We start from the raw sequence: 14,363 nt of genomic DNA, 5'->3' as shown, positions 1-14,363 counted from the left end.
GTAACAAAAAAGAGGTACAAGACATAAGCAACATGAGGAGCCAACATATTGCACAAAATATATACCCAATACATCTACTAGTTTCTGCACATTCAGTGTCACATCAATGTTATATATATTATCATCAACATACATTTTGAATCTATTCCACTCACTGTTGATAGCTCACGGGTATTCAATAATCAATTAGATCTAAATCCAACCAACAATTTTCACAACACCATAACAGAGTCAATAAAAGATTGATCAGAGTACTCACAAACTTAATTGCAACCTCTTCATTTGTCTGAATATTGTTACCTACACAAAATTTTTAAAATGAATTAATCTGAAAAACTTAATCGGAAATTTCAGAAATTCGAAGTTCAAACATGCACAAAAAAAAACAAATAAAAAGAGAGAGGAAAGAAAGCTCACCAAGATAAATATCTCCAAAGGATCCGCTACCAATTTTCCGACCGATACGGAACTTGTTCCCAACTCGAGGCTCCACTAAAGTTCAACCTATTTTGACCAAAACCCTAAAAAGGTTTGAGAAATTTGAGAAGAAAAACGAAATGGAGTCGTTGTGGAAGAAGGTAGAGGACATTGAGTAGAGAAAGAAGCGGAGGGACATCGCTAAAAAGAAGAAGGTAGACCGAAAGGGTGTAGAAGAAGAAACGGAGGTTCATTGTTTGAGGAAGAAGACGGAGAAAGTGGGTGGAGGGAAGAGGCAGGGGCGCATAGCTGCAGCAAAGAAGGGTTTGGTTCTAAACTTTTATATTGGGCCAATTTAAAATATCAAAAAAGTTGTTGTCTTTAAGTGTAATTTTTATTAAATTAATAATAATTTAAATATAAACCATTAGATCGTTTATCAATTTAATCTAACGCTTCAAATTTAATGGTGCATCAAATAAGCTCAAAAGAGTTGGGCTGATTTTAGACAGACCCTTTTAATTGGATATGCATTATCTTTTTTGGTTTTGTAAAACTTCTCGGAAAAACGAGTGTAACAATTTTACTCACGCAAAATTGTATGGAAATAAGTTTACAAAATTCTCTTAAGTTTCAGCATATTATATAACGCCCAATCCGGATACAATAAATTGTATTTTAACCTCATCATATAATAACCGATACAGTCTCTCAAATTAAACATATATTTTAATTGCTCAAGCGACTTTTTAGTATGCATAATAGTGAAATAAAGTCAATTTTAAAGTGACAGGCATGACTACTAGGAAAATAAACAGAGATTTATTGAGATCTCATCCTTTACGAGCATGCCATGCTTTGCAAAGGTGTTTACATAAAAATTTGCTTCTCAACAAGCATGATTAGCAACCAGGGACCCGTTACTAGGTGTGAATGTGACCACTACCACGCTTAACATCATTGGTGGATCAAAATAGAGAGAACTTATACAATGTGAACAAAACAACATTGTTATATGCAAAACACTGAGAGGAGATGCAGCTCCTTCTTCTCATGTTTAAGGTCCCATTCTGATACATTATGTTCAAGCCAGTTGCTAACTCTAAAGAGAATTCTACTAAATTCACAATTTAATCTTAGGCTTGGAATGTATCAAGTTCCCCCTTGTGAGTCAGAATAATTAGTGGTTATGCAAAGCATCACTGAGGATCAAATCAACCATCAGTAGTTGCCTTGTCAAAAGATGATTTTTCTGGTTTCTTATTTGGTTCCATATCCACGTACAGAACACGTCCATGCAATATCTGCAACAAAAGAAAAAGTAAAGGGTTGATTCATTTATGAATTTTGGCATTTCACAGAAGAGAAAAATAAAGGTACTAGATTCTTGCCTTTCCATTCATAGCCATTTGTGCCTTGCGGGCTTCTTCCTCCTTAGCAAAGGTCACATATCCAAAACCCTTAGATCTGTTCTTGGCTTTGTTCAGTACTATATCAGCTGGAAAAGGGAAATGACATTTACAGGTACATTAAGATTTTAATATGGGACATTCATGTTCAATGCTTGTAGTGACAATAGAAGAAGAACATACCATTTAGGACATTGTCATATTCTGAAAAGGCTTCAGCTAATTTCTCTTTTGTGGTAGAAAATGCTAAACCTGCACCAAGATTTTCATTCAGTTCATGTCACAGCAACAGCAAAACGAGAGAACTTAAAATTCGGGGCAAAGGCAAATCAAACACTTCTATAATAGTAATAAATAAAGAAATCATTAAATCATATACGCTAAACAGGATTGGCATTAAGATGGCTAAATTGTACTCAAACTAAACCTTTTTCCATATACCACAATCTAAAGTAATGCAAGTTATTGCTTGATTCCTACTCAAAGGCGGCTGGCGGCTGCAACTACTTAGTTGCATTGTAATATGCTATTATTTCCTTTTTCTAATTGCTCTGGGACCATTTGCTTTACTTCTATTTCTGAAATCATCGTTTACAGCAATGATGTGCAAAACAGATTTCATTAAGTATAAACCCCCAATGTTGAATCAATCCATTTGAATCCAATGCTAAAACCAATAGCAGGAATAACCAGCCGTGCTCTGCAGTTATTCAAATGTCCATAGTAAAAGCAATTGCTTGAACAGAACTTTAAGATAATCAAGAAAACAGCTCAAATTAGCAGACTATTGAAAAAATCAAACTAAATTTTTGGTACTCAAGTTTGCAAATAGTAATAATGATACTACACAAGAGAGGGAGAGTCCCAGGAAAACGAAAAGGGTGTGTGTAGCTATGTACCTTTGACAAAAATCTTGGAAGAAATTGATCGGAGGAAAAGAAGCTGAGAAAGAGACCGGTGCTGTTGACACCATATTTGCCGCAGACCCTCCATGCTTCAGCTTCAACTTCAACTGTCACTCAACAAAATAATTTATATTCAATTATTACAATTCATAAAAAAAATCCAAAATTATCCACCAAAATCTCATGTAACTAATCTCAAGTACCAAATAAAAAATAAACAAAGTTAATACTAAATTTTATTATCAACCATCATAAATAACAAAGCTAATATTAAATTTTATTATCAAAATCCCAATCTAAAGCTTTTGTATCTACTATTTTTGCAAATGCTGTGGCATAAGCATTTAGGCACCCTCAACAAAGATTGTATATACCATAATATGACCAGGAAAAAAAAAGGATTGAACATAACAACCTAATTTGATCAATAATGTGATCAGAAATTTTATCAATAATTTAGTCAGCAATTTAGCAACAGCAGGACCAACAACAATACAACGATAGCAGCAGCAACATTAGCACTTGATTAACAATAAAAATTAAAACAGTGTAGCAGCAAAAACAAAAAAACAGAGGTAGAGGCAGAGAGGCGGAGCAGACCGGTGGAGAGGAGGCGGCAGAGGGGAGAAGAGGAGGCAGCTGTTAAGCAGAAAAGAGAGTAGGCCGCCGCGGAGAAGAAGGGAAGCGAGGTCAGCTAGCAAGAGCCGAGAAGCCTCATTCAGAGAAAGACAAAACAGATCAACGCTTGGGCCTGGGCCTGGGCCTGGGCCCAGGGGCAAGAGGATAATGGGTAAAGCAAACTAATATAGGGTTGAATAAATGGTCAAATTAGTCCCTAAAAGATCACTCGTTTTTTAAATTAGTCTTCTAAATTAGTTTTTGAGAGATTTTTTTAATCAAATTTGTCTTTTAAAAATTATAAATTAGTCATGTTTGTCCTTGTAGATTATTATAGGTTATGACCAAGAAAAGGTTAGTGGACCAAAAAAGAAAGAAAGGTTATCATAGGTTAATGAAGAAAACACAAAAACCCAAGTCCTAAACTAAAACCAAAGTTGTGAGACCTAAACCGGTCAATGAACCAGTCGAGTGATTGGTTCAATAGTTCAATAGTCTAACCAAAGTCAAATTGTGGTTGAACCGATTTAATTAAAAATAAAATAAAATAATTAAAATTTTTAAAATGAACATTATATTTCATTGTTAAAATAAAAAATTTCTAATTAATTTATAATCAACAACAAGCCAACAACTAAGAAATTAACTCAGAATTAGAACAATAGTACAAAATTAACTAAAAAAATTAACAACAATCAACAATAATTAAAGCTGAACGAAAACAACAATCAATTCCTGATTTTTTCTGATAGTTAGTTTAAACATCAAAGTTTATATTTAAAAAAATCAAAATGCACATATATGCTCTCATCATAAATCATAATCATCACAAAGTAAACTAACACAAGTGTTCACTATTAGCTAAGATCAATTATTTGATATTCTTCGGACTAATTAAGGCATTCCCATATAAAGTACACTATTAAGGAAACTAACATTAAGTCATATATGCTACTAAGCAAACCTAACACAGGTTCATATAATTCAAGACTTTTCAACAATTTTCTTGTCAGCTTTAGATGATGCTATGTATTTTGCAACATTGGCACAGCAAAGCTTATCAGTTTTGAAAACAGATTTTTTTCTATTATAAAAAAATTATTTTCCAAAAATATCAGAGCCGGATCAATCAAACAAACAAACAATAACAAAACTTTGTCCCACTAAGTGGGGTCGACTACATGAATCAAACGATGTCATTGTGCTCTATCATGTATCATGTCTACAGAGAGATCGTTTACATGTAGATCTCGTTTGACCACCTCATGGATGGTCTTCTTAGGTCTTTCTCTGCCTTTCGTCCTTTGACCATCTTCCATCTCATCCACCCTCCTGACTGGATGTTCTATCGGTCTTCTTCTCACATGTCCAAACTACCTGAAACGCGATTCAACCATCTTTTTCACAATGGGTGCTACTCCAACTCTCTCCCTTATATCTTTATTCATTATTTTATCCACTCGCGTATGACTACTCATCCATCTCAACATCTTCATCTCTATCACACTCAGCTTATGTTCATGTTCCCCTTTAGCCGCCCAACACTCTGTACCATACAGCATAGCCGGTCTTATAGCGGTGCGATAGAATTTACCTTTAAGTTTTAGATGCACTTTTTTGTCGCATATAAAACCAAATGCACTCCGCCATTTTGACCAACCTGCTTAGATCCTATGATTTACATCCTGTTCAATCTCTCCATTATCCTATATGATGCACCCAAGATACTTAAATCTTTTAACTTTTCGTAGGATGCTTTCTCCAATCTTCACCTCTATATTGGGGTTTTCCCTTCTCAGACTGAACATACATTCCATATATTCCGTCTTGCTACGGCTTATGCGCAGACCATACACTTCTAAAGCTTCTCTCCATAACTCCAACTTCTTATTTAGGTCTTCCCTTGACTCTCCCATAAGGCGATATCATCGCCAAAAAGCATGCACCATGGCACAGGCTCTTGGATGTGCTTTGTGAGTACTTCCAAGACTAATGTGAAAAGGTATGGACTTAAGGATGATCTCTGGTGCAATCCTATACCAATAGAGAATTCCTCTGTCACACCACCTTGAGTCTTCACACTAATTGTGACCCCATCATACATGTCTTTAATTGCCCGAATATATGCGATCCTTATTCTCATCTTTTCTAAAATCTTCCATAAGACCTCTCTTGATACCCTATCATACGCTTTTTCAAAATCAATAAACACGATATGTAGATCCCTTTTATTACTACGATACCTCTCCATCATCCTTCTTAATAAGTATATCGCTTCAGTGATAGATTTGCCTAGCATAAATCTAAATTGGTTTTCTGTTACTTGTGTCTCTTTTCTCAACCTCCGTTCTATCACCCTTTTCCATATTTTCATAGTATGACTCATAAGTTTAATCCCTCTATAATTTCCGCAATTTTATATATTTCCCTTATTCTTATAGATAGATACCAAAATACTCTTTCTCCACTTGTCAGGCATCTTCTTTAACCTTAAAATTTCATTAAAAAGCTTGGTTAACCAGTTGATGCCTTTTTCTTCTTACAGCATCAATCAGAGCCGGATCCAATGAAGAGCACAAGTACCTCAATTACATATTGACACACTTATTCCCAGCAAAACACTATTAACACGCTAGAATCAGAAAAATCAGTAACCAAACAACTCAGAAATCAGAATGAATATAACAAAACTTGACAATGCAGTGAAGCACATAAAGGATAACACTTATCCGCCACCAGAAGAAACAACAATAACAAACAAGTTTTTAAGTTTAACTAATTTCACTCACAAACAAGCTAACAACTAATAAATTAACTGAGAATTAGAACAATAGCACAAAAAATAACTCAGAAAATTACCAATAATCAACCATAATTAACCCATTAGTCAGAACAAAATAACAACAATCCAGTCAGGGAACAACGAAAAAACTAACTTAGAAAATAACAACTAACCCAGAAAAACAACAATCGTCAATCAACATAATGAAATCCAGAGAACAGCAATTAACTCCCAAAAAGAAAACTGAAGAAGCAGGGGAGGGATGAAGGTGCATCTCAGAAATTCAGTAACTCAAAATAAGCAGAAATTAACAAACTCAATCAGAAATCAGAAAACCAAACAAAAGAACAAAACAAGCGAAAATAAACTGAAGCAGCAGTGTTTACTGGCGGCGGCAGAGGAATGGGAAGTGATGGCAACGGAGGAGGGGAAGTGACCTCGGACAGAGAGCAACAGACGGCACGAAGAGGGATGCTGGCCTCGGACACAGAGAGAGAGCACGCGTCCTTCGTGCGGTGGCGAAGAGAAGAGTGCGTCGGCACCCACGCTTTGTCCCCACCGGCGGCGACAGTACCCTGTACCGGAGGAGAAAAGTTCGGCGATGAGGGACGGTGATGGTGGCTGGCTGGGTTTTGGGTCAGGTTCCACTGTTCCAGAGTGTGAGAGAAACGGGGTGGGGTATTTCTTCATTATTTGATAAGCTATAGTCTCTTCCTTATCCGAATCTGCTTCACATGTCAGCTCTTTTTTTTGGGGTCATGGGTTAGGTTATCCAACCCGACCCGAGAAGCTACCGGTAGCCCACCCCAGGCGGATCAACTAATGGAAGACATCTTGTTCTCCAAACGCTGCTGGATGCTCCTACCTCGTCGTCAACTGAGTACCTGGAGGATTATAGTATTCTGGTGGATCATGGAAAAGCATGGTTTCAGTGCCTCCATATTGAAATGTTGCTGCTGATACATAGCCTGCAGTACATGAAGGGCGTATGTCTGTATATGTATGGCCACTACAGAAAATACTTGCAGGCAAAATTCCCAGCTTCAGATTTCCATCAAATGCACCAACCGATGGTCCTAGGCTTTTGCGTACGAAATCATTAAAGCCATTCTGATCCCATATCTTGTCATCAGCTAGCAGCATTTCTTTCCATTACTTTGCCAGCTTTTTTGACGACTCTGAGGGTCTCCAATGGAAAATTCCTATGTTGTAGGCTCACCAACATATCATTTTCATCAGAATGAGGGACTGAATAAATGCTATAGCAACCTGGAAAATAAACTGAATGAAACCTCTGTCATTGCATACAAAGTAGATGAAAGGAAAAGATTCTAGTCAATACAAATTTTACTTCTTTTGGAATTAAAATATTATTCAAAACGGAATGACCAAGTAAAAATGAAGATCATCTTCATCCAAACCATGTCGGTATGGCATCTATTAGAATAACTTTTTCTCTTCCCATTTTATGAAATGTTGGAGACCCCCAGCCGACATCCACTCTGCTCATATGGCTGCCCATGTCAAAAACTGGAGATATCAAACACATTTTACAAAGATCAATTGATGGTGTAAATACCAGAAATGCATTTCTCGCAAGGCATCACTGCACATCTAAGCAAGGAGCATGAGAAAGCAAAATAAGGCTTGAATGGCTCACCAACAAGAAAATTAGTGACTTCCATATCTGTCAATTGTTTCACCCAAGTCAAAATAAAATCCATGAATGCATAGTTACCAAAGGTCATTATTACAACATTATCTTTCACCCTTTGCTGAACCAGCTCTTTGGTCAGTCGGAAAGTCTCCAAAGCGAGCATCTTTTTGTCGAATGGAGGAACATCCCATAGAGACTGTCAGAGAAGGTGGGGGCACATTATGAATCACTTCTGGCTGGGAAATGTTGAGTGTTTGATCCCTAGGAGGCTGATTATCATCTGGAAAAGTAAGAAATCAACTTTCAAAGTCCTTTGAAAACATCATGGAAGAAAAACAAGGCTAGAATTCACAAATGTCTTATACAATACACCATTAACAAAAATAGGAAGGTTACTAAGTTACTAGCAGACAAAGACAACTCAACTAAAAGAAGTTCACAGATTATAATTGCATTGATGAACTATAATGAAAAACGTTGTTTGTTGTGCACAAAAATGCAAATCGGAGCCTAAAGAGGTGATAGATTTGATCATCTTTGTCTTTTTGAACAATAAGTAAGCTCTTCCAGAATGTAGGGGTTTAGCCTTTCCCATGTAACACGAAACAAACCTTCTTTAAGGGAAGAATGAATTTTCATGCTAAAAGGGTATACTAGATTTAAGCTAAAACTACCAAGCACGGCCACAAAAAGCTGCAATTTTTATACATATAACAAGTCAACAATAGATAACAGAAAAATGACTTCCAACAATAAGAACACTACACACTATGATGAGCACACAGCAACATTGTTACAGTCCTAAAATTCAGAAGGGTACAGCAGATTCAAGCTAAAACTAGCAAGTCCTTGCAGGGCAACAAGCAAAGGCATGATTTCTGGAGAGGCATAAAAGAAATTTTACTTCACAAATCTTCTACATAATTGAAGAAAAAAACTGAAAACTGATTTCTATGATCATCTACTCTCTTTCTTCAGCTTAAAAAATTGCTTTTCCAAACACACCTTTATTGAGAAAGCAAAAGACACACATATGATCGAGAGTGCATAGAGAAACAGTAAAAGGAGGAGTAACAGCAGCAGAAGTAAAAGAAGTAAGAAAGGAACTCACGAGAGAAGGAAGAAGAGACAGTGGAAGGTGAAGAGAGCAAGTTGTTGGAAGAGTAAATTGCAGAGAAGACATAGAAGAAGGAAACAACGATTCCAATTATGACAACGGTGTAGATCGTGAGGAACAGAGGCTTCGATTGGGCCACTTCCTCACACCCATTTCTCCACGCCATTACTGTAACCTTTGTCGCAAATTGAAGAACAGGAACCACTGCTAACTTTGTTGTATCAAACACATAATCAGCATCATTGGTTCATGTTCGTGTTCGTGTTTCTGTTTCTAGCTTCATTTCATTGAGTGAAGAAACCAGAACCCAGAATCGAGATTTGGGTTTTGGTGATTGGAAGAAGCAAATGAGATTGAAAAGTTCCCAAATTTTTCTATGGGTGTTGGACTGTTGGTATCGATGATGCGCGGGGTTTTTTTTTTAAATAAATTTTTTTACATAATAAATAAACAAAAAATTATTTTTACATTATTATACTCAAATATAGTCACAAAAAATACTCAAATATAATTAATAAATAAAAATATTTTTATACAAAATATTTTTAAAATTAAATCTCATTTCCATATATAACTAAACTAGTAGAATAGCCGTGTATTGCACAAATTAGAGATGTTTGTCAAACAAATTACTTTATTAGATGTAAATTTTATAGAAAATTATATTTTTGTATTCTTAAAAATATTTGTAACACACGTTGATTTTAAAAAAAATAAACAATACATTAACTCCAATTTCAGCAAAATATGCCGTCAGTATTACTAATAATTTCAACAACATCCACGTGAAATATCGACCTATATAAAGACTAAAAATTTGCAAACACCACAAATAATAATAATAATAATAATAATAATAATAATAATAATAATAATAATAATAGTTTGAGACTTTAAAATTATTTGTATCTTTTAGTATATTATTAAGTGATGTATTTATTTTAGACAAAAGAGAACATAACCGACGAAATGATTAGGCCATGACCGATTTCAAGGGATAATGGGAAGATACCACAACGGTTATGTCATCAAAGTCAGTAACCATCGAATCTCGACAATAATACGTTATAATAAGCACTAAATGCTGAAAAAACGGCAGCCCTACAGGGCGAAGTTAAAAGGGAAAAGCAACCAACAAGTAAGCACACACGAGAAAAGACTTTCACCACCTAATACATTATTGACTTTAGTATCAGAGTGTCTTGTAGGTTGCCTACCTGACCTGGTTCTACACTTGACAAAGTTGGAATCTCCAATCTCCACCTCTTCAGCTTGTGAACTCACTTCGAGCACGAACATTTGGCATCGTTTGTGGGCATCCCAGTTTGGCAGGAATTGTGGCTGAACGGCGGGTCCACTCTATAATCAATTAGAAACCTTGTTGAAAAATCAACAATGAAAAGATGGACATGAGATTGATGTCACACCAAGTCAAGAGGAAGTCCCTCCAGGTTACAAAAATCAAGAACCAATTAACCCCAAAACCCATCATTTCACTGGCCTAGGAAATGACTATTACCATGCCATGCAAGAAATGCGACATAAGGTGCAAGAGTTGGAGCGCTACCAATTGGAGCTCAAACGACAGTTGGAAAAACACTCATTGTCTAGGCAATCTCGTTCCCAAAGTCGTCCAGCCAGGGAACAGGAGGAGCCACATCTCGGTAACCCTAAATAAAGGTGGGATCACCGACGGACTTTACTTTCTCCACCACGTCGTAGAGACAACAGAAGTCTAAAAGGTACATAGAATCCTGAAAACACGTCATAATGGGGGCAAACCCCATTTGCCTCCCATGCCCTTCAAGTATGATTGCCAAAACATTTGACAAGCCTACGGACTTAAAGTATAATGGGAAGACGGATCCTTAGGAGCATATTGACGCCTTTGAGACTAGAATGAATTTAGAAGGGATCATGCAATTCGATGCTAGGCGTTTTCGATAACATTGTCGGGACTAGCCATGGTGTGGTTTAATACACTACCTTATGGGTCGATCTCCTCCTTTGTCGATATCAAGGTCAAATTTCTAGCCTACTTCACTACCAGGAAGACTCAAGTAAAACACTCAATCTCCCTATTGGGAGTGGAACAAAGGGTGAGTGAGAGTATCCGGAATTACCTGGATCAGTTCAATAAAGCGCTCTTGGAGGTGAATACGCGAACCTCAGAGATCGTATGCTTGTGCTTAATTGCTGGATTGTTGGAAGGAGACTTCCATAGGCACTTTCCAAGGATGTAAAATCCATGGAAGAAATCCACCAAATTGCTTTGGCGTACATGCGAGATGAAGACGTTTCAAAGGTGATTTCCACCAAAAGGAAGAATCTAGCACCGTCTCCTCAAAAAGGCAGGAGCTTGAGACAAACCTCATCCCCAAAACCTCCAGTTCTTCAGGTCAAAAAGTTTGCCTCCTACACCCCTTTAGTGGCCTCACTTGCCGAGGTTTATCAGCAAGTTTCTCATCGAGGTATATTTCCAAAAGCAAGACAGATCCGACCTAAAGCATCATTAAACAAATTCCAGTATTGCGACTACCACAAGTTATATGGTCACAAGATTGAGGACTGCATTGATTTGAAAGATGTCTTGGAGCAAACAATCCAGGATGGTAAGCTTCCTGAATTCATCCAACACGTACGGTCGCCAAGACGACATAACGAGGATGAAGATCGAAAAATCAGAAACTCAAAGAACTCCAGACCTCCAAAAAGTACGGAAGACAGAGACCTAGTTATAGTCAACGTGGTGGTTGGAAGGAATGGCTTGCCAAGATCCAACAATGCTGTCAAAAGGGACGCTAAAGCCCCGACCTCTGAAGTTCTCAAAGTAACCAACACCCAGCAGTCCAGTTCACGATAGAAGACTTCCAGATCGCCGCGTTGGATGAAGACAAACCCTTGGTTATCAAGGCCAGATTGGGTAATAGCATTGTGAAAAGGATCCTCGTCAACATCGGTGTGGACTCGAACCTTCTCTTTAGAAATGTATTCGATGCTCTGGGGTTGAAGGATCAACATTTAAAACCCCATCTTTCGAGGGTTGTTGGGCTCAGAAATCATTATATTAAGCCTTATGGGGTTGTGGACCTCTTTTTCACTATAGGGGAAGGTGTCAATATAAGGGTAGTACAGGTCGAGTTTGTCGTCCTTCAGGATTCTACGGCCTACAATGTAATATTAGGGAGAAAGACACTCAATGAGCTGTGTGCGTTCATCTCAACCAAATTTTTGGTCATGAAATTTTTGACGGCAAAAAATTGGATTGCAACGATTTGAGGAGATCGAGTGCGTGCAATTAAATGCAATAAAGCTAGTCTTATACTTCGAGATAAGGCTAAAGAGTCCACAGGGGTCTTTCTCATTGACTTAGACTCCTGAATTTAGGAGAACCTAAGGCCAGAGTCAAATGGAGACCTTAAAAAATTTCAAATCGGGGACAAGGCAGAGAAATACACCATGATCAATAAAGAACTGCCTTATCCCTTAAAATCGGAGCTTCATAATTTTTTGAGAGGTAACGTTGATTTATTGGCTTAGGAACCTACCGATATACCTGGAATAGACCCTGCATTCATGTCCCATCAACTGGCTATTAATCCCAACTTCAAGCCGATTGTACAGCAACGTCGGGAGATATCGCCCGACTGGGCAGTCGAGGTCAAAAGTCAAGTCCAAGGACTATTGGATGCCGGGTTCATCCAAGAATTGACTTATTCCACTTGGTTGTCAAATGTGGTGATGGTAAAAAAGTCTAATGGAAAGTGGCGAATGTGTGTAGACTACACATAGTTGAACAAAGCCTGCCCAAAGGACTATTTTTCTTTGCCTAACATAGATAATATGATTGATTTCTCCTCAGGATATCGGATACTTAGCTTCTTGGATGCTTATAGTGGGTATAACCAAATTCCAATGCACAAAGCTGGCGAGGATAAAATAGCTTTCATCACCCCCAAGGGGATTTACTGCTACATTGTAATATCTTTTGGTTTAAAAAATGCAGGGGCAACATACCAGAGGTTAATGGTGAAAGTTTTCAAGCAACAGATCGGAAAGAATATGGAATTATACATTGATGGCATGCTGATAAAAACCAACGAAGATTCCGACTTGATCAAAGAACTTAAGGAAGTATTTGACTGCCTTCGACTTCACAGGATGAGGTTGAATCCAGCAAAGTATGCATTTAGAAGTTTGGGGAGGTAAATTCTTAGGATTCATGGTTACCCAAAGGCATAGAGGTCAATCCCGAAAAAGTGCCAGGCAATCTTAGACATGTTGAGTCCTCAGAATCTCAAAGAGGTTCAAAGGCTCACAGGTCGATTGGTTGTCCTGTCAAGGCTCTTGGGAGCTTCCGCCACTAAGGCCAAACTATTTTTTAATTTGATGAGAAAAGATGTTGACTTTGCTTAAACGGAAGAATGTGAGGTTGCTTTTCAGCATTTTAAAAATTTACTCTCATCCCCTCCTATTTTGGAAAAACCTAAGCACAGCCAGCCTCTACTCCTGTATTTATCAGTGACTGAAAAGACCCTGGCTTCAGCCTTGGTCTTAGAAGATCAGGATAAAAATTAACATCTAGTATACTTTATTAGCAAGTTTCTTTAAGGACCCGAGCTACAATACTCAAAAATTGAAAAACTTGTCTTTGTGTTACTCATGTTGGCACGTTGGTTACGCTAATATTTTCAAAGCTACTTAATAATTGTGTGAACTGACCAACCGATCAAGAGGGGTTTTGCAAAAACCTGACCTCGCAGGTCGGATGATGAATTAGTGTATTGAATTATCCCAATTTAATGTGCGTTATGAACCACGCTCGGCCATCAAGGCTCAAGCGATGGTCAATTTCATGGTTGAGATGACAAACCCTGATTCCGACATACCAATATGGGAGCTTCATGTGGATGGAGCTTCCAATGTCTGGTATGGGGAAGCAGGCCTCATCCTAACCAAAGGAGAATATGTGGTGATCGAGGCCTCCATTAAATTTGATTTTCCTATCACAAATAATCAAGCTGAGTATGAGGCTTTACTTGCAAGATTGGCACTAGATCAGGATGTCGAAGCATTGGAGGTAACCATATTTAGCGATTCACAGCTAGTGACCTCCCAAGTTAATGAAAAATACCAAGCACGAGATCCGTTATTGCAACAATACTTGAAAAAGTACAACAAGAGGTACAATCTTTTGATTTTTTTTAATCAAGCATGTACCTAGAGAACAGAATACTCTAGCCGATGTGTTGTCCAAGCTTGCAAGCACTAAGCCTGGTACGGGAAACTGTAGTCTGATACAGGAGGTACTTACAAAGCCCACTGTGCTGAAACCCGATGTCCGGACCCTTTGCTCATCTACTGTCAACACATGGATAAACCCAAATTGTGAATATTTAGAACACGGGACCTTGCCTAATAATCCCAAGGAAGCAAAGAAATTACGGCTTAAAGCAGT

General features: G+C 37.7%; 1 protein-coding gene across 2 annotated transcripts; it reads right to left on the bottom strand.

The window, feature by feature from the left end:
- Positions 1-1,220: 1,220 nt before the first annotated feature.
- On the bottom strand, positions 1,221-9,248 carry LOC107483471 (small RNA-binding protein 11, chloroplastic-like). Of its 2 annotated transcripts, XM_052260358.1 has the most exons (7): positions 8,900-9,248; positions 6,518-8,068; positions 3,332-3,425; positions 2,726-2,838; positions 2,010-2,078; positions 1,809-1,915; positions 1,221-1,721 (listed from the first exon to the last, which is right to left on the bottom strand). In XM_052260358.1, exons 4-7 carry the CDS (start codon positions 2,817-2,819, stop codon positions 1,632-1,634), a joined length of 360 nt encoding a protein of 119 aa, XP_052116318.1. In that variant the 5' UTR covers positions 2,820-2,838; positions 3,332-3,425; positions 6,518-8,068; positions 8,900-9,248; the 3' UTR covers positions 1,221-1,631. The 2 variants fall into 2 exon arrangements, with proteins under 2 accessions (XP_052116318.1, XP_052116317.1); XM_052260357.1 differs by lacking the exon at positions 3,332-3,425.
- Positions 9,249-14,363: the final 5,115 nt, after the last annotated feature.

This window comes from Arachis duranensis, chromosome 4 (assembly GCF_000817695.3).
Source record: "Arachis duranensis cultivar V14167 chromosome 4, aradu.V14167.gnm2.J7QH, whole genome shotgun sequence".
Classification (NCBI taxonomy): Eukaryota; Viridiplantae; Streptophyta; class Magnoliopsida; order Fabales; family Fabaceae; genus Arachis; species Arachis duranensis.
The sequence above is the reverse complement of the archived record's forward strand: the minus strand, read 5'-3'. Positions and strand labels throughout refer to the sequence as shown.

Excerpts from the sequence above, each read along its gene's own strand:
- LOC107483471 (XM_052260358.1), bottom strand. The coding sequence starts at position 2,819 with ATGGAGGGTCTGCGGCAAATATGGTGTCAACAGCACCGGTCTCTTTCT. Across the intron at positions 2,079-2,725 it reads TTCCAAGATTTTTGTCAAAG|GTTTAGCATTTTCTACCACA; the intron begins GTACATAGCTAC and ends ATCTTGGTGCAG. Across the intron at positions 1,916-2,009 it reads ATATGACAATGTCCTAAATG|CTGATATAGTACTGAACAAA; the intron begins GTATGTTCTTCT and ends TCCCTTTTCCAG.